The 20137-nt window shown below is 53.9% G+C and overlaps 1 protein-coding gene across 5 annotated transcripts in view; it reads right to left on the bottom strand.

Annotated features, from left to right (window-relative positions):
* ZBTB16 (zinc finger and BTB domain containing 16) overlaps positions 1-20137 on the bottom strand; it is a 186450-nt gene that overhangs the window by 163532 nt on the left and 2781 nt on the right. For all 5 annotated transcript variants that reach the window (XM_002708425.6, XM_089312848.1, XM_089312849.1 and 2 more), the window contains exon 2: positions 18384-19741. In XM_002708425.6, the coding sequence (XP_002708471.1) occupies positions 18384-19651 (1268 nt within the window). In that variant the 5' untranslated portion in view covers positions 19652-19741. The remainder of the gene's footprint in view (positions 1-18383; positions 19742-20137) is intronic.

Below are 20137 nucleotides of genomic sequence, written 5' to 3'. Positions count from 1 at the left end.
CTACCCCAGCGCCCTGCTCCCAGAAGGGCACCCAGCTGGGGCTTGGCCACCTAGAGCCCTGGGGTGATGCTTTGTAGGTGCCTCAGCTGCTCTGCTGCCCATCGACCTCTCCACACATGCAAATGTGACCTGGGAATCACACAGCACCCTGCCACAGATTTCTAAGTTCTGCAGCCTCCTTCCTCAGGAGCTCTTATCCCTCTAAATAATGAATTTCTCAGCCCTAATTAATGCAAGGAACGGGATGATATACATTTCTCTGTTGCCTTAAGTTACAGCCAGTCGGACACTTTGAGGGAAGAACAGCCTCTTGCTAAAGGGTCAGATAAGCTAAAATCAATATAAGCCACCACCTCCGAATCTTTTAAATCACACTTTGCCTCCCGACCGTCCCTGAGCCAGACCCCTACGTGGGGCAGCCTCCAGGCCAGGAAATGACCAGTCAAGCTGATGGTGGGAGAGAGATCCTCCCCAACAGCCATGAAGAAGGGACCTAACTTGGGCATCCTGTCCCAGAAGGAGGAAGGAGGTACTCAGAGGGCATGTTAAAAGAAGCAGAACATTTTTTTTTAAAGACTTTATTTATTTATTTGACAGGCAGAGTTATAGACAGTGAGAGAGAGACAGAGAGAAAGGTCTTCACTCCCCAAATGGCTGCAATGGCCGGCGCGCTGCACCGATCCAAAGCCAGGAGCCAGGTGCTTCTTCCTGGTCTCCCATGCGGGTGCAGGGCCCAAGCACTAGGGCCATCCTCCACTGCCCTCCCGGGCCACAGCAGAGAGCTGGATTGGAAGAGGAGCAACCGGGACAGAACTGGCGCCCATATGAGATGCTGGCACCGCAGGCAGAGGATTAACCTAGTGAGGCATGGCACCAGCCCAGAAGCATAACATCTTAAACAATGGAGGCGACAGCATGTTTCTTCTGTGTATTGGTCACAGGCACCTGCTTATGTCACTGATGTGAACGGACCAAACACCGACATAAAATTTACTAACTGTGAGCAGCTCTTTGGCCCAGCGGTAAGGCACCGGGTAACATGCCTGCATCCCACATCTGAACGCCTGGGCTCGAGTCCCAGCTCTACTTCTGATTCCAGCTGCCCACGAATGCACACCTTAGAAGGCAGCAGGTGACAACTCAGCCTGTCAGGTCCCGGCCACCCACATGGGAGACCGGGACGAAGCTCTTGGCTCCTGGCCTGGGCCTGGCCCAGCCCTGGCTGTTGCGGATGAGAGCTCACTCTGTTTCTCCAACAAATAAATCATTAACTAATGAATGTTTTTAAAGAAACGACAAACCTGTATCTGGAGAGAGCTATGAGGACGGTGACAAGGACTGAAATAAGGCTGAAGGGAGCCAGCACTCACTGCAGGGCTTATGCAGGGTGCTCTAGAAATGGAAAGAGCTGCCCTGCAGGGGGTCCAGGGAGAGGCAGGGCAGCACAGCACCGAGCACAGGGCAGCCATACCAAGCAACACCAAGAGCCAGGGTGCTGCCTTCTGTCGTCCCCCACAGGTCAGAGGCACAGGGAGTGGGGTCCCCGCTCGCCTGGGCAGGCTGCTGGGTGGCTGTGGAAGCAAGAAGACAAACCAAGGGCAATCTGTTTTCTCCCGCTGCTCCCTGGAAGCAGCCACTGGGCTACCAGGAAAGTTGGTAAGGCTTCTCAAGTCCCCAGAACCAGGAGGGGCTGTCTCCACCACCTGTTAGACTCGAACTGCCATCTCAGAACTGGGTGTTATTTTGTTTGGAGTGAGAGTAGTAGGTGCCAAGCGTGACTGTCCCCCTTTCAGCTTCTCTTTAAAAAAAAAAAAAAAAGAGAGAGAAAGAGAGAGAGAAACAAAACAAGCAAAGGCCCAGAGCCCAAGGCCACGCTGTGCTGTAGGCGGCCTACACGAGCTTCCTTTATCCAACCACAAAAAGGCATCAGTGGGGCCAGCGAGGGGCCCTGGAACGGCATTTCCAAGCCCAGCGGCTCCTGCGTTGAGGTTAGCAGTTACCCAGGGGCCAGGACCCGCCGGGCAAACAGCCTGTGGCCCTCATTACACAACGCCTGGCCTTATCTCCCCGAGCCACTGTCGGTTGCAGCCATTGCGTAGAGCTACAACCACAGGCGCACTGGCCCGCGGGAGATAGCTGTGTCTACCCCTATCCGGTGCGGACGGTTAGCCTGAAGGCACACTCCGTGCTTCTATTAAAAGCAAGTCAGAGACCCAGTAACAGTCCAGCGGCCCAGCTCCCCGGATCTCCACCCACCAAGGACAGGAGGCTTGCGTCCGCCCGTTTGGTGTCATTTCATCAATCTTGGTAGCATGCCAGGTACGAGATGTGGGTCTCTCAACTCCTTCCCACACTGCCTCTTGAAGGCAGGAGGGGAGCAGGGGCAGCTGGATGTACAGCCTGGATGTGGCCTCCGTGAGGACACCTCTGGCCACGTCACTCTGGGTCTCAGATGCCACTGAAGCACCCAGCTGGGCAGGTGAAGTCCAAAACTGGACAACACTTAGGTTGGTGGAGCAATGACATTGTTCAAGGCGCTGTGCAGAGCAGGTTACCCACGAGGGGACTTCAGAAAGTTCATCAAACAATGCAGTGAGAAGTCTGAGTCCATTTCAGTGGCAAAAAACATCTTGAAATTTTTGAAACTGTTGTAGATCAGGGATTTTCAACAAGTCCATGGAAAAAACCACACATGGGTTTCAAAACTTTTTTTTTTTTTTTTTTTTTTGACAGGCAGAGTGGACAGTGAGAGAGAGAGACAGAGAGAAAGGTCTTCCTTTGCCGTTGGTTCACCCTCCAATGGCCACCGCGGCCGGCGCGCTGCGGCCGGCGCACCGCGCTGATCCGATGGCAGGAGCCAGGAGCCAGGTGCTTTTCCTGGTCTCCCATGGGGTGCAGGGCCCAAGCACCTGGCCATCCTCCACTGCACTCCCTGGCCACAGCAGAGGGCTGGCCTGGAAGAGGGGCAACCGGGACAGAATCCGGCGCCCTGACCGGGACTAGAACCCGGTGTGCCGGCGCCGCTAGGCGGAGGATTAGCCTAGTGAGCCGCGGCGCCGGCCTCAAAACATTTCTGCGCCCAAAGCAACATGCCTTTGGATTCCATGAGCTACTGAAGTGCCCTCATACAGTACTGAGACCCTCAGGCTGGCCCACTCATCCCGGGGACAGGGATGCCCCAGGTCTCCTGCTGCTTAGCCATCACGGTGAGGAGGCAGCTGCACTGGTCCTCAAGCTCGCTTCTCCCAAAGCCACTCCTCACTCTCTCCCTGGCTCTGACCACGCATAACACCCCTCCTTTCTGTGCCCATCTTCAAATTCTACTTATTCTTTACCGTATCACTCAAATGATACTTTGTCTATTACAATTTCCTGTGTAGCGATTTGCAGGACTGCTCAATAGAAAAGCCCCACAAGGGCAGGGCCATGTCTGCCTTGCTCCACACTGTATTCCCAGCACCCAACAGAGGGGAGATGTTCAAACATTCTAAAAATTAAACTGGGGCTGGTGTTCTGGGACAGTGTGCTAAGTTGCTGTTTATGACCCGGTATCCCAAATCAGAGTGTTGGCTCAAGCACTGTCTGGTTTGCTTCCGATCCAGCTCCCTGCTAATGTGCCCAGGAAGGCAGCAGACAATGGTGGAAGTATTTGGGCCCCTGCCACTCACATGGGAGACCTGGATGGAGTTCCAGGCTCCTGATTTGGCCTGGACCAGCCCTGACAGTTGCAGCCATTTAGGGAGTGAACCAATGGATAGAAGACCCAACTCACTCACTCCCCATCCCACACCTGTCTCTGTCTCCCTGTCACTTTGCCTTTCAAATTAATTAAAAATGAACTGCTCTGAAAATATATCTACCTTAGCCCTTCAACTTCCTACTCCCTATCATGGTCATCAACCTACATGGTATTTTAAGCATTTTTACTCCCCTATGTAAATAAGAAGCTCCTCAAAGACAAGCTACATGTCTTACTAATCTTCGTACCTCAAAATCCCCAGCACAGGGCACCACCTGTAAGCTCTAAGGACCTGATGTTCAAGGCTGTGTTCAGGCTGACAGCAGTGAGGGTAATAAGCAGCTAAAAGGCACAGGCACCTGGCCCCTCACCAGGGTCTGAAACTGCTCTCCCATCACTCTAGGCCTACCTCATGCTCCATGGAAGTAGGGACCAGACCTGCGTAATTGGGTTGGGGTTGGTTTGTTAAAGAGGAATTAAAGCAAGCGGGGGGGGGGGGGGGGGGGGGCGGGGGAGCCAGCACTGTAGCACAGAGGGTTAAGCCGCTTGCCTGCAATGCTGGCATCTCGCATGGGCAACAGTTCAAGTCCCGGCTGTTCCTCTTCACATCCAGCTCCCTGCTAATGTGTTTGGGAAAGCAGTGAAAGATGGCCTGAATCCTTGGGCTCCTGTACACTTGTGGGAGACCCAGATTAGAATTCCAGGCTGCTGGCTTCATCCTGGCCCAGTCTTGGCCACTGAGGCCATTTAGGGAATGAACCAAATATCCATATCTCTCTCTCTTTCTCCCCTCCTCTCTCTGTAACTCTTCCTTTCAAATAACTAATAAATCTTTTTTAAAAAATTTTCTTAAAGAATAAAGTAGGCTGGAAGGAGAGATCTAGGATCGGGTCTTAGTTTGGCCAAAAGCTTTCTCTGTGACCTCGGCCACATCACAGAACCTCTCTGAACTGCCACTTACTCCTCCCCCTACTTGAGCACATTGAAATACATAACTTTGAGGGCCACACCAGCTCTCGCGTTCCATGATTCCTGCTCACACTCACCAAACAGGTGGACAGCTTGGGTGGCCAAGAGGCAGCCCAGGGACAGGCCCCAGATACCCACTCTGCACTATTCCTCAATACTCCAAAAATAAACAAACAAACTTGATCTAGTGAATAAGCCAATTCTCCCGTTAGCAAGAACGAGAAACATGATGTGAACCTGAATCAGAAATAAAGGAACAGGAGAAAGCAAATACTAGAATGGATTTTCAATAAACAACTTCCCTCTGGTTAAGCCTGGAATTTTTCCCCATATATGTGTACTTTCACAGATCCAGTTTCGAAGTGTTCAAATTAGCACGACCTGGCCTTAAATACTGTGCAAAACACATAGTAAGCATTTTGCTTTTATTTATGTCATCAATGGTTTCAATGGGAATGACTCATCCTGCCTCTTTAACACTCTGTTCTAATATGGTTTACTATAAATAATGCACAGGGAGAAAGAGAGGCTGTGCACAGGGCCCCTGCACAGCCAGGTCGCAGCACAGCCAGGCACGGCAGACAATCCCAAGGTGAATCGCTGCCCAGCTGATGGACAAGTGACGCTTCAACGGAGAGGAAAAATCAGCGTCCTCTATCCACTCTCCAAGTGTTCAGGGCAGGTAACCTTGTCAGGAAAAGCGGCTAGCACATGTGCCAGGGACCAGGCCAGCACTGGAAGACATGAGCTTTTCGAACCATCCAGAGCCTTCCAAAGAGGCAGGGTCAGGATTCACACTCAGGCCACTGGGCCTCTCATGCCTACTGCCTTGGGGCGTGCGGGTCAGAACTCAATCAATTCTTTCCAACTCTAAGCAACATCTCCTGGTGATGGGCCAGGGTCTTTAACTGAAGTGCCTCCTAGGGACCCAAACTCACAGGAGGCCAAGCCACAAACGCAGCAGCATCACAGCAACAGGAGACAGGAGTTGTCCCTGGCCCAGGAAATCCAACGAGTTCCCCCACTGCAATTCCAGCCAGAGCAGCTGTCCACTCCCACCTAAAAGGTGAAGCCAGCATTCAGCCAGGGCTGAGCTGACCTGCCCTCCCCATACACTCCTTCCAGAATCTGCCTTCTGAGCTGTCATCCCACGGCACTTATCACTCACCATATCCACCAGATTTGCCACTGAAGTATCTGGGTCGTTTCCAAAAGCCAAACCCACCCTCCTGAAAGACCAGGCCAAAGAATGCAGCACAGGCTTTGGAAAGGATTCCAAAAGATTTCCAAACTTTAGGGCTATGGCAGCCTCCCGGGACTAAGTGATCTTATTCGATCTGAGGATTCTATAGGACAACGGTAGCACCTTGCACATGGAGACCTTTACATGCACAATGCACATGTGTTAGTCTCCTATTCCAGCTGCTGGCTACCAGCATAGAGTGAGTACAGTCATCAACTGCACGGGGTCCAGAACAAAACATCACACTGCTCCTTTCCCAGTTTCTCCCCTAGGCCAAAACAAGACTTCTAAGGGCTGAGCTCTACAGCTCAATAGCACGGCGTTTACCCAGTGCCTTCGCCGCACCAGGCACTTTACACATATTGTATCCTCATAACCATGGACAAAGTGGTCCTATTTTAAGAACAAGGAAACGGGAGCTCAGAGAAGCCAAGCAACTTGCCCAAGACACATGGTAAATTCAGGAGTCTGGGGGCTGGCACTGTGGCGCAGCAGGTTAAGCTGCCGTCTGTGTCCTCAGTGTCAGCATCCCATTTGGGCGCCAGTTTGAGTCCCGGCTGCTCCACTTCCGATCCAGCTCCTTGCTAATGCACCTAGGAAAGCAGCAGAAGATGGCCCAAGTGCTTGGGTCCCTGCACCCATGTAGGAGACCCTGAAGAAGCTCCTGGCTTCAGCCCAGCCTAGCCCTGGCTGTTGTGGCCACTTGGGAAGTGAAGCAGCAGATGGAAGATCTCTGAATCTCCCTCTCTCTCTGTAATTCTGACTTTCAGATAAGTAAACAAAAAAAATCTTTTAAAAAAATTTTAGCAGTCTGAGTTTTCGCCTAGCATGCTTCACTCTGAAGCCTGGGTCCCTCCCATCACTCCACCCTGCCCCTAGCAAACACCACTTCGATCACTCCCAGGGAGTCTCTTTCTGGAGTGAGGACCCCCCCACCCCACCCCAATTCCTGGGCTGTATTTCACTATCTTCAACTTCTCGTGGACTTTGCGCTTAGCAGCTTCAACTTCCCGTAAGGCTGAACCAGCAGATACTCCCTGCTCTACAGAGCTCGCTCCATGACCTGCAAACACGACAAGGACCTAAAACAAAGCTATCAGCCAGGTCCCCAGCTTTAGCAGCCCGTCCAGACCCTTTTGTTTGATTCTCAGACAGCTTATTGACTAAGCTGATGGGGTCAGAAGTTTTCACCCCGAAGTGGCAAATTCAGGACAGCTAGAAAATTTCACCCATTGAAGAATTAGCATTTGCACAGTTTTGGTAACACCAATGACTTACCAGCCAACAGCTTGGAGGGGTGAGAGAGGGTTGAGGACAAAGAGATAGGAGCTAAAGAAGCGAAGATCTGTACAAAGTGGGGCACAGGCGACTCACTCAGAGACGCAGCGTCCACACAACAAGGGAGGAAGGCAGGTGAGGGCAGGAAGCTGATAAACCGTAGGACTGATGCAGCTGCCATGCTGGACAAGATACCCGTTTGCTGCCACCACGCTCTTTCCCACGTCTGCACCCCAATCGGAGAGAGGGTCCTATGGCCCCACCTGGCCCCTCCTTCTCATCACACCACCCCTCACCCTGACCCCACAGTTTATCTTTGCATATTGGAAAAACTGGCATTTATCAAGTCATCTACTCCTAAGATTGTTAAACAGACTCCAGGGGTTATCAGTGGAGCTGATATAGGAAGATAAACAGCAACCTCTTATGCAAATAGCACTAAGAATGTAGGACTGGCCACAGGGCAAAAGCAGAGTTTAGGAGAACAAGAATCTTAACACTTCTCCTCCATTGCAACACTGGAGACCAGGGCTTGGAGAAGAGGCCCGGCTGGGCTTTTTCCGCCTCTCCTGCAGGGAGGGGCGGGTACGCCCCAGGTCCTCCTGCAAAGAACAGAGGGGCATCACAGCCGACAAACGCAAGCCCTCTCCATGGCCACCAGCCTCTCCTCCTCCTCCTCGCAAGAGCCATTTCGTTTTCCTGGGACATCAGACCCCACTGGAATGCCCTGGGTTAGGGTTGAGGAGGGGGAAGACTAACTGACAGGGAAAGATGCTCTCCGAGGTGGGAGTGGGATTCAGAGGGGGAAATAACACCTCCAGGGGAGACCAGGCATTGTGGGTGCAGAGCTGCACCCACGTGACCAAATGCCCTGTGGATCTGCCTTTGCAGGGGAAAAGCATCAGCCAGCAGCCAGGTGGCACCTCTTGGAGACTTCTCAGTATTCGCAAGGCAAACTCCCACCGGGAACCAAGAGGTGAGTGGCTCCGAGTGACAAAAGAATTGCCCTCGGAGGGACCCAGCGAGCTGCCTCTCACACCCGGCTGCAGGCCAGGCAAGGGAAAATGGGAGCAGCATGACAGAGTCCAGGGCTGGCCAGAATGAAAGCCTGAATGGAATAGGCTAATTTACACAGGAAGTAAGCACTTACCAGACCCTTCATCTCAACACACAAAACCCTCGGCCATATCTGGAAGCAATTACATCCAGTTAACATGATCTGCTTGCCACTAAAATTAACTGCAAACAGAAATATTTTTCACTTTTGCAACAAGGGATGCCAAGGTTTGGCCTGTTCTCCCCCCACCCCCAGCCACTGAATTCTGGCTGCTGGGGAATATTTAGCAGCTACTCAGCTCAAAAAAACAAAAACCACTCTTGTAGCTGTCAGGCCACAGAAAGTAAAATAGAGGATAATTATGAATGGGGGGGGGGGGGGTTGAAATGGGGGGGAAGGGAGGGGGAGAGGCGCAATGAGAACCACTGTGTTGGGAACGGAGGGACAGGGGTCTGCCTCCCTCCCAAGTCCAACGCGGTTGTCCACACTTCCCAGTGCCCCTCTACAGACGCCTTCCAGACCGCTTTCACCTGCTCTGGGGCTCCAAGCACAAGCTACTTCCCCGGCGAGGCAGGCACCATGGAGCCACGTTCAGGACCAGGGGAAGCCCAAGAGGAGATGCATCCTGGCCCCCCACGAGTGTGTGTACCTGGGAATAAGCCTGTGTCCCAACCTCCGGGTCCAGCAGCCTGCCCTGGCCCACTGCTCTCGTCCTGCCTCTTTGCACCTGGGCCCGCCATCAGATAAGCGTGCATTTGTATTTGTATTTTCCGTGAACTGCTGTCAACGATGCCGTAAATGCCAGAGACAGATGGACAGACTTGTTTTAAAGTTCCTGAGCAGGCGGCGGCGGTGGTGCGTCCCACCCCTTGCCCCACGGGCCCCTCTTTTCTGGGTGACTGTGGCACATTGTCCACTCTGAAAGTGCAGTTCACTCCTTTGTCACCAGGAGCCTTTCACACGCAGCAGCCGTCGCAAAAGTCACGCGTGCCTCTGCCAGACAACTCACAGCAGCCATCTCGGACAAGTGCCTCCAGAGCGCGGGCTGGCGTGCTGTGCCAGGCGACACCCGCTTTCAGAAGCGTTACTGGCCGGGGGAAGCGGCGAGGAGCAACCACAGCAGCTTCTCTTCAAGGATTCTGGGTGCCAATCGGGGGGAAATGGTCTCAACGCATGACAAGGAAAGAGAATGACGAAGCCTCTCTCTTTGAAAAACAACATTTTACATAGGAGAAAAAAAATCAAAAGGCGATCCAAAACAGCATGGAAAACGCCTGTTAGGAAAAAAAACCCCGCGTGCACTTTGTGACACCAAAATAAACTTCCCTCTTCATTCCACTTCCCACGGACTTTCAAATATACAACAGGAGGCCGCCCCTAAGGCTACAGCAAACGGCTGTGATCCAGGTGCTGTTAACCTCATCTCACAGGTGAGGAAGGCGGGGGGTGGGGGCAGTGGTTAGGAATCCCGATGGTCATACAGCTTTTAGGGGGCAGATTCAGTTCCAGGTACAACGTTCTCCATCTCCCCCACCACCCCATAACCGACAACTGAAGGAACCCAGCTATGATGGGGATGCAAAAAAAAAAAAAAAAAAAGCCCACCACCTCCCCAGAAACAGCCCCTGTCAGCGTGTGGGGGTCTCTCCTTCCCCCGACTACACACACACACACACACACACACACACACAGCTCTGCCACCATGCAGCTGTCCAGGCATGGAAACGGTTAAGTCGCCCGCACCGCATAAATCAAAAGTTCAAGGCTGCAACATACCACAATGATTCCCTCTTTACCTATGACAAGAACCAGAGAGGGGCTGCAATCCCAAGCATCCTGCGCGGGGTCTCCCAGCCCGCACGGGTTACGCGGCCAGGGTCAGGGCCGCGGCCCTTTAGCGGCAACATTCATTTCCTGAACAGGACAGGTTCTCCTGGCCATAAAGCTAATAAGAACTTCCTCGCACGGCCAGCTCTGGCTGACGGGCTACTTGTCACTGGCCACGCAGGAGGAGAGCCCTGGTTCCCATTAGCGGGTTATGATGCCAGGTGCTACTAATAAGGTACATCGGCAAGAAACAAGAGCTGCCTCTCCAACTCTGGAAGTAATCAGGCCTCCTGGGCTTCGGGGCTGGGGAGGGGCCTCGGTCCACGAGAGGGGCGGAGCAGACCCCAGCAGCCTCTAACTCGCCGAGCAGCTGAAATAAATAAATGCCCAGCAATCCGTCCGCATTTCCCCCAGCTCCCATAAAGGGCTCCCCCAAATTAACACTAATAATGCTTCCCCCAGCACGCGGGGCCTGCCGGCTCACCCCAAGGGCCATTACGGTCGGCCACATCTGCTTCTCACTACGCCAGGGAGAGTTGTGCCAACAGGCCTAATGGCATTAAGATCCCAACGCTCGGCTAATCCGCTTAGAGAGCAGGGCCGGCCGAGGGTGGCAGGGGCTAGGGGTCCCAAGAGAAGGGAGAAGGAGCCGGTCCCTGACGCACGCATTATCTCATTCCATCCATTTGTTCTACGAGCTGCACTGAGATATGGGGCTGGCTTCGGGTCACAGGGAAGAGGGGACCCATTCTGAGGGCACTAGGGTGAAGTCATTTGCTGTCCCCAATTCGGCGCTAGCATCAGACCCGCGTCCGGGCCACCCCGTCCAGCCACGGTGCCTCTGCACTGCCACCTGCCCCCTGCACAGCCAGAGGCTGGGGGGTGCGGCCATCCTGTTTCTGGCAGGCCTGGAGGTGGTGGCCTGTGCACGTGCACACGCCTTCACTTCTGACTTCACAGCAATCACAATGGCGCTAGGAGGGGAGAATCTAAAACCAGATCAGCCGGCCTAGAACTTCTCCTTTCCATTAGATAGCTGTGGCCCACACTTCTAATAGCTTCCTTGGTAATGACCCACTGCTTTTAGGAAGTTCCCTCTCTTATCTAACTTGGCTCCAGCCTGCTGCAAAGTTGTACACAATCTGTTCCCAATCGAGTGTCCAGGACACAGTGGAAAGTGAGCTGGGAGTTTAGAATGCAGCAGGTTTGTGTGAGGTTTTAGCCAGTTTCTGGGCTGACAATAAAGCACGGGTCCCTTGCAGCTGCAGATAAGCCTCACGGAGGCAAAACACGGCCCCAGCCTTTCCAGACTGAGCCGGCATAATAAGGACAGTGGGGCTTTTAAGGGGAAACAGTAGAAAGGGGGATTTCTGATTATGCTGGCATGAAATTAACAGCATGGGATTTTTATTTTTGTCGGCGGGTTTCTTTTTCTCTTCCTTTTCCTCTTTTTTCGAGTCAGCATAAAAGGCCTCTATCACTAGAAGCTGGTCTCTCCGTGGTGCTAAGAGACGGCGGATGACGTAGAACTCCTTGGACCCACGAGGCCCGGGCTCTCAGGGACCTGAACCCTTTGCAGTAAATGGCATCCCCGCTGCCCACTCCCAAGCCACCGGAGGAAGCCAGGAGGCTATGGGCACGTCCACTCACCTCTCGTGCTTCCCTTGGCCCATCCATGACGTGAGACTCATACCTACCACCCAGGGCAGGTGGAAGGTTTAAGGAGATACTAGAAACTCACTCAACACAGAACCCAACACGTGGGGCAGGTGTTGCAATGCGGCTGGTTAAGCTGCCGCTTCAAACATGGGCATCCCATATAGGCGCCAGTTCAAGTCCCAGCCTCTCCACTTCCAATCCAACTCCCTGCTAATGCACCTGAAAAGGCAGCGAAGGATGGCCCAAGTGCTTGGGTCCCTGCCACCCACATGAGAGACCCGGATGCAGTTCCCAGCTCCTGGCTTCAGCCTGGCCCAGCACCTACTGTTGCAGCCATTTGTGGAGTGAACCAGCAGATGGAAGATCTTTCTCTCTCTGCCTCTCCTTGTCACCCTCCCTTTCAAATAAATAAAATAAATCTGCAAAAAATAAACAAGACGACCCTGAAATATATCAAGCACTCGTAATAAAGTTGCTGCATTCACAGTCAGAAGCGTCGCAAAGGAAGGCGCTCTGGACCGCCCAGCCCCAAGGCTTCCCTCAGCAAGTAGGTGCTCATGCCTGGCCTCTGCGGCCACCACGGTGACACACACGCAGGCAACAGGACGCTGTGTGGCTGAGCCGCCTCGGCATTTGGAGCTGACGACAGCGGCGCGCTGCCCAGCTAAATTTAAACAAGGACAGGAATGACTCACCAGGCCCTCGGGTCAATGGGACAAAGAGTACCCTGGCCACCACGCTGCAAGAAGAGATGAGCTTCTGGGGACAGACACAGGTACACGGTGCGTCTCAGCCCCGGGCCAGGCCGCCCACGGCAGCAGTGGCACAGCGCGACGCTGCACAGGTGCCTCAGTGGGACCCATTTCCCGACCACGTCGGCGATGAACACACCCCAGCGCCAGCCGGGGCACACTGCCTAATGCACAGGAGAGAGCCTTCCTGTCACTCCTCCTGACAACCCAGCCAGTAGATACCGTCAGGTTGCCCGTTTTACACATGAGTGTGCGGGCACAGAGAGGTTAACTCACAAAGCCTCAGTCACACAGCTGGTGACCAGTGAAGGTGGGATTCTGGCCCTGGCAAAAACGCTCACGTGTGTAAGGTGTAGGGTCAGAGGCTGGGGTCGGGGAGAGTGTGGTCCATTTTCCTTTTTTCTACCAAAAGAAAGGTCATGGAGTCAGGGCTCCCATCCATGCAACACAGCAGAACTTGGTTAAGAAAACCTTCCATTATCATGGAAAATTTGAGACCCTTTCAAGGGCAAAGTGAGGCAGGCCTGTGTTCACTTAGCAAGACTTAGACTTTGGCCTTTAGTCAGTCTTGTTTTAAAGTCATTCATTCAAAAAAAATTATCGGAAATGTTTTTCTCTTAGATTAGCAAGAAATGAAAACTCTGTGAACCCAGTTTGTTTGTATCAGTTCAGGATAATCACTATTTTAAAGATTCATGATAGCTTTCCTGGAACAAGCTGGAGTAAAAGGTGCCGCTAAGCTCTAACTCCCACACCCCTACCCCGGCTCCCCGCACCCCCCAATCTGGCAATCGGCAGCTCAGTCCAACAGAGACAGCGAATTAAAACGGGACGTCTCGCTGAGATGAAAGAGCAGGCAACCATCCTTCATTGGAAATAAAAGAAATCGTCTTCAAAAGTTCCCAGAGTGCCATCTAGACCCCAGAGGGCTCCTAATCCTCAGCAGGATGAAGTACTAGAAAGTGCGCTCAGAGCACGCAGAATCCAATCAGGCTGACCCCCTGTTTAGCTGGCCAAACTGCCAATCCAGATGCCAAAACAGAGCAAAATCCAATTAGCCAAAAAGACTTCATGAGGATATGAGTGTATGCACAAGGAGTCAAACTTTTTTAAGAGCTCAACGATCCAGAAAGAGTTCGTCGGTTTTGTAAATGAAGATGTTCAAGCTTAGGGAGAAAAAGGTACCGGCAATGGTGACAGAGCTAAGAAATGGAGAGCAGGGCGTGGCGCCCTGGCCTCCACAGCACCCAGGCACGCCACTCACGCCTTCTGCCACCTTGCTGTCTGCTCAACCACCGACCGCTCCAAAGACCCGATTTTCAGGAACCCAAGAAGTGACAACCTTAAGCCATTCACCATCCCACAAAGGTACTTCCTGGAAATGGAAATGGATTCAGAAAGGATTTGGGCAAATCTGTGAATGACAGAGGAGCCATAAATAGCCACGAGGACAAGCTGGTGCACACCTGACCTTTCGCACTGACGTCAAGGAGGACGGCTGCAGCCTCCCATGGCCGCAGCTTGGGCTTGGTGTTGGCATCCAAAGACTAGGTCAGATGGATCCTACCCAGAACGGCAATGCCCATGTTCTTATATGGCCTGGTGCACAGTGCCCAGGACTGTGAATTAGAAGGCAAGCCGGGCGCCTGGCTGTATCCATTTATAGCCACGAGGCCACTGGCAGGTCACCTACCTGCTCCAATCTCAGTGTCCGTATCTGCAAAGTGGTGCCAATAAAAGACCCATGATCCCTCACCCAAAACCCTTGGGTGCTTCAGAAATCAGAAACATTCAGCTTTTAGAAAGGCGCTGTGGTGCCTGTGGTGTGTAACAGCCCCAGAGTCTAGGGCAGCACTCTGTAAATCAAACACATTAATATTTTTGTAGCAAAACATATGAATATTCAAAATAAGCAGGATAAATATAGCCTCCCATCAGATCAGACTTTTTGCTGCTAGATGAGTGTGCTGCAAACTTGCACAAAACCTTTTAGCTTTCAGAGCTTTCCAGACTTCATAATCACAGGTGGGATCAGGGGCCTATACCTACTGAGGGAGGGCTGTGAGGCAGGGAGAGAGAAACTCATTCAAGGTGCTTTGCAAAGAAGGAAGTGCTGCAATGGATGAAGGGCAGCTAAGGCAGCTGCTCTTGCTATCATTATTCCACCGCAGGCCCTCTCTGGACAGAACCTGGTTTGACATCACAGGGTCCCAGCACAAAGAAGAGAACCAAGAGTTCCAGGCAGTCTCCAAGTAGCCGAAAGCAGCATTAACAACCCTTTCCATGGTCAACCACCAAGAGCCGAGCAGCTGGCCATCTGATGAGAGACCAAGGCAAAGGGCCAGCAGGAACTTGGACACCTCATGCACCCTAGAGCCAGCCCCAAAGAAGTCTCCAGAAGGGACTGAATCCTGAGTCCAGGGAGCTCATGAGACCATTCCTGGTGGCTCCTGGGTATTTCTCAAGACCCAGGCAACCAGTTCTGACTGTGTCCGGGCAGGATGCACGCCACGCCGATCCCAGGGCTGGCCTGTTGAAGATCCAGAGCCCACTCTGATTCTGCAGCACTACATTCAGAAACCCATGAGGACCAGACTGTATGAGCCTAGGAGGAGACCAAGAGCTAGAAATGAGGAGTGTGTTCCCTGTGCGCTTATCACTTATCACACAGGCACATAACCTGAGGGTAAGCTGTACTTGGGTCCTTCAACCATACCCAGACAGGCCTAATGCAGAACTGCTCCTACCTTTTGAGAGTGACAGAAAAGACAGAGCAAGCGAAGAGACTGAGCCTAGAGGAGGTGAGTCGAGTCTTCCAAAGCCTGATACCACCCTCCCTCAGACACCATACCCTGCCCTGGGGGAGACTTGGGGGTCCAGAGCTTGCTCCTGCCTCTGCTCGGAGACCATGGTTGATCTCTCAGGTCTTCTCACTGTTCCGCCTTCCTTCTGATTGCTTTGCTTTAGGTCAAGGTAAGTAAGCCCTGTCGTATTTACCCAGACAGCATCCTTGTCTGAGCTCCCCATCAGTCGGTGACTCAATCTGACATTGCTTTTACATCTCTCCATCTGCTGCAAAGACCACAATGCACCGTTTCACCAAGCTTCCCTCTAACTATCTGCCGAGCCAACAGGTGCTCCCCCTCGCTCCACACCAGTCTGGGACCAAGTCACAGGGCAAGCTCTGGACGGGGGACCCCACAACACATAATTAATCCCCCACTTGCCTCCCCTTCTCCTCCCCAAGCTCTTCTGCTCTCCCAACAAGAAAGGCAAGAACTGCTGGGGACTGAATCTTTACCAGCACTCTAGCCTACTGGCTTCAAAAGCAGATAAAGTAAACCCTGTAGCCCCGCCCTTTCACCATGTCATCACTGTTAATACTTCCAGCCAATTCCATGGCTTCCTAGCACCAAAATCTCCCACTTGGATATGTTTTTGTCTTGCCTTTGTGTTTGCACTGGTAGCAGTGATGTGTTTTCTTCCACCAGACGGAGCACTTCTCAGGCTGCTGATGGGGGAGGCAAGAGCAGAGAACAGGGGGAAATAGGGAAGCAGCACGTTAGTCCTGGGGCCCTGAGGGCCAGAGAGAGAGGAAAAGACCTTCCCCAAAGTGCACGGAGCCGGGAGGTAAGAGGCTGCCATTCAAAGCAAAGGTCGAGTGCACACAGGAGTATGGTCTCCCCTCCTTGGTTTCCTCTGACCCCTGCAGCTGTCCACAGAAGGCGCTACCCCAGTGCTAGCCACTTAGGCTGCAGCGGCTGACTCGGCCCCTTGGTCAAAAGCACATTCTCCCTGCCAGCAGCCCTCGGCGGGACACTGAGAAGTCCAGATCCTGCCTCCCACTATCGCACGCTCGCAGGAGCAGGGCTGATGCCTGCACCACCTCACAGGCCACATGACCCCTTGGAAGGCAGCTCCTGAACTCAGAGCCACGGAGGATGCTGCAGAAACAAGACCCAAACAAGGTGAAGGGACTGAAGGGCTCTGTTCACCTTCGCCGTGACCGTGAGCCAGTCCAGCCCCAGAGGTTTCTGTGTCTCGCTTCATCCATTCAGCACCAACCCTGATGACCAGCTCCATTTTTAGCCAAGAGTAACACCAGGCTCGGCATGCTGATAACGGTCAGGGTCACAAGCTCTCACCACCTGACGCGGCTAACTCCGCCACCCAGGCTCTCTGGAAAGGAACAGCAGTCACCCCTCCACCTCCCCTGGGAGGAGCGAGGGCCCCACCAGAGGGGAGTGACGTCTTTTGTGTCCGTCTCGGGAGTAGGAAAGAAACTGAGATGCAACAAGAGCCGGGGGAAAACCTGACGTTCCATCATCACCCACTTCTCAGCACACGGCTGCCAGAATCCGCCCCGGAGAGGCCAACTACCCTATGTGGTCAAGTCCAGGAGGGGTTTCCTGCAGAGGAAAAAGTGTGAGCTCCAACCAACCCAGCCTCAGTCTGCTTCCGAGCGGTACCCATGCAAGGAAGACACACCTCAGTGGCAGTTTCTTCACGCCCACCAGGGAAAAAAAAGGGGGAGGGGGGCTGCATTTAGGTCAGCAGTACTATTTTCCACCCAGGAGAGTCTCATAGCATCCAAGCAGGTTCTGGGGAGGGCAAGCGGCTCAGCTCCCAGAAGCCCCACCACCACCCTCACTTCGCACCCCCGCACCTGAAGAAGCACAGAGGCATGGGGAGGGGGGCAGTGAGCAGGGTCCACGCAAGACCAGCCACACAGCATGGAGAGGTGAGCCATGGGGGCAACAGAAACTAGGCTTCTTACCCCCGTCCTGGGACCCAGGGACTGGAGGGTAAGATGACAGGCACATGACTCATCACGAAAACCTTCTCCCGAGTTACTCCACTTCTCAGGAGCAATCCTCAAAAGCCTGTTCCGTAGGCAGGATCTGCTTCAAGACTGGATGACTCCAAGATTCAGCAAAGCACAAGGGGCTGAGGACCTGACTTCAAATCCAGCCCTGCCTCTATCGACGTAACCCTGCAAAGTGGACTTTACGTCCGAGTCTTAGCATCTCACCTTGCAAAAGAAGAGCCCTGCCTACCTACAGGGCTAGTGGGACAAAACTGTAGCTTTACCTGACGTGCTCTGTCGCAAACCGAGCCTGTCCTAACAGCTCTGCGAATGGTTACTTCAGAGAGAAGCAAGCAGAAGCCCAAGGAAAGCCAATGCCGGCAGCATTTAACTCTGGGTGAGCACAGCTGGGACAGGAGTTAACACTTCACAGGTGGCAAGGCCCAGACTTTTATATCCACCCAGAATTTAAATCAACCACCCCCCAAATGTGACTGCAGGAAGAGAAAATAAGAAGGGACAAGGAACGTCAGGATGCACATTCCTGAGAACGACACACGGCACCTGCAGCGGCTACTCCTGCGGCCTCTGCAGCTTCTGGCCCCTCCCATGCTGCAGACAGCACCAGGCTGCCATTTTAGGAGAGGAACCCAGTACCTGAACCTGGTAACCAGATCCAGGCCACAGGGGGCCTCAGCCTGAACCACACCTTCCCGCCACCCCTGTCCATCACTGCAGGTCCAAGAGGATGGACCAGGCTACAGAAGAAACAAATGGGACCCCAAAAGCAAAAACAGATAGAAGGGCCTAGTCACACCCTGGGCCTGTGAGTTCCCTGATGCTTTGGGAAGACCACCTGACCCCTCACCACGCTGTGAATGGTATGCCCCATCCCCCCAGGACTTTGGAAGAAGTATGTTTTTTAAAAAATATATATAAATAGCAAGGAAGAGAAGGGAGCTAGGCCCCCAGCCCTGGAAGCAGCCAGGGTGGAAGGCAAGCTGTGAGGGCTGCACGTCCAGCAGCAGGTGCGAGACTGCACCAGGGCCTACCTGTGCTGCTCCACAGCCTCGTTGTCAGGGAGCTCGACCCCACACACGCTACACTGCTCGCCCATGCTCCGGCTCTCCGACTTCATGCCCACCGCCAGCTCGCCCAGCTTGCTGAAAAGCTCCCTCTGAATGAAGCCCTGGGGCAGCAGACCCCCGTAGGTGCTGAAGTCCATGGAGACGGCCAGCGCAGGCTGCACATGGAGCCCAGAGGTCACCGACGCCGGCATGCTCAACACGGCGTCAGCCTTGTGGTTGGGCAACACCGAGTAGATGCCCAGGCGCTTCTCCGCAGGGGCTGCTGGGTGCTCCAGGCGGCCCGGGGGGCCTTGGCCAGCCTCAGCCGGGGGTGGCAGCTGCTCGGCGCTCTCCTCCCGCCCGTAGTGCAGCTCCCTGGCACTGGTGATGACGCTGCTGCGAGTTGGGGTCCCAGGGCCCTCTTTGCTCCTTTCCTCAACTTTGTCCCCCAGTCCTCCCGAGACGCTGGATTCGACTGGCCCAGGGCTGTCCTGGCCAGGTACCTCGTCTACCTGCATCATCTCCGTCTTCACCTCGGCCACGCCAGGGTGCCGGCCACCCCCAGCCAATGTCGGCTCCTCGGGTCCCGCAGGTGGCTGAAGCGTCCCCTGCAGGAGAGACTGTCCTATGGTCATCAGACTGTCCACGGCAGCTTTGGTGGGACTCATGGCTGAAAGCCCAAACGAGGTGGAGACGGAAGGGCTCTGGTCCACCAGGGGCCCAGCGAGGCTCTGTCCAGCCACACTGGCGTACCCACTCTCCTCGCTGGAATGCTTCGAGATGAAGATGTTCTTGAGGCACCGAGCCTTGCGGTCCTCTTCCTCCTCAGCCCCGCCGTCAGCCATCGTGGCCTCCGTGTCGTTGTCATCTGAGGCCTGGATGGTCTCCAAGATCTTCAGGCACTGCTCCTCCAGGTACTCGATCTCCAGGATCTCGGCCGCATAGAGCAGGTCGTCCAGGTCCTCCGCCTTGGCCTGCAGCGTGGCCGTGTAGGCATACTCCAGAATCTGCTGGAAGGTCTTTGGCGAGAGGAAGTCCAGAGTATAGTGCTGGCTGTTGCGGTGGAAGAGGATCTCAAACATCTTGCTGGTGCAGGCCAGCACCGTCCGGTGGGCGTGGAACTCCTGGCTGTCCACCATGATGACAACATCGCACAGCGTCCCAGCCAGCCGCATCTGGTTGGCCTTGCACAGCAGCCCCGTGGGGTGGCTGGGGTTCTGCAGCTGGATCATGCCCATCTTCGTCAGATCCATGGCGCTGCCCTCGGCTCAGGCATGAGGCTCCCCTTCCGTCTGTGCTCTGCGTGGCGGGGCAGGGTAGGTTTCCTGGGCCGATGCAGGAGACTGAGAGAGAGAAGAGGGGAAGAGGCAAGAAAGGATGAGAGAACAAGAGGCAGACAGGCTAGTATCTCCAGCAGGAATAATGCAAACCCTGCATCATGTCCCGGCTCACCCAAGCCCACAGCAAGAAGGAGTTTCCCCAGAATCTCCGAATCTGCCCGTGCAGGCCCAGGGACGATGAGAGTGAGGAGAAGGTTCCTGCACAGCACATGCCTACTCTGCTGCTCTATGGCATCTGTTGAATGAAACTGCAAATTACAGTGAAGTCCTCTGAGCCTGCTCCTAAGCAAGGCCAACATTCATCACGAGGAGGTGCCCAAGCACTTTCTTAAAATGCATTAAGACTTAGATCCTCTCCTTTAGTCAGTGTAGGCATGCAGCTTCACCCTCCGCCTCCTG

This window comes from Oryctolagus cuniculus, chromosome 1 (genome assembly GCF_051225735.1).
Source record: "Oryctolagus cuniculus isolate XC-2025 breed Fujian yellow rabbit chromosome 1, ASM5122573v1, whole genome shotgun sequence".
NCBI classification, from domain to species: Eukaryota; Metazoa; Chordata; class Mammalia; order Lagomorpha; family Leporidae; genus Oryctolagus; species Oryctolagus cuniculus.
This window is presented reverse-complemented; position numbering and strand designations above follow the sequence as displayed.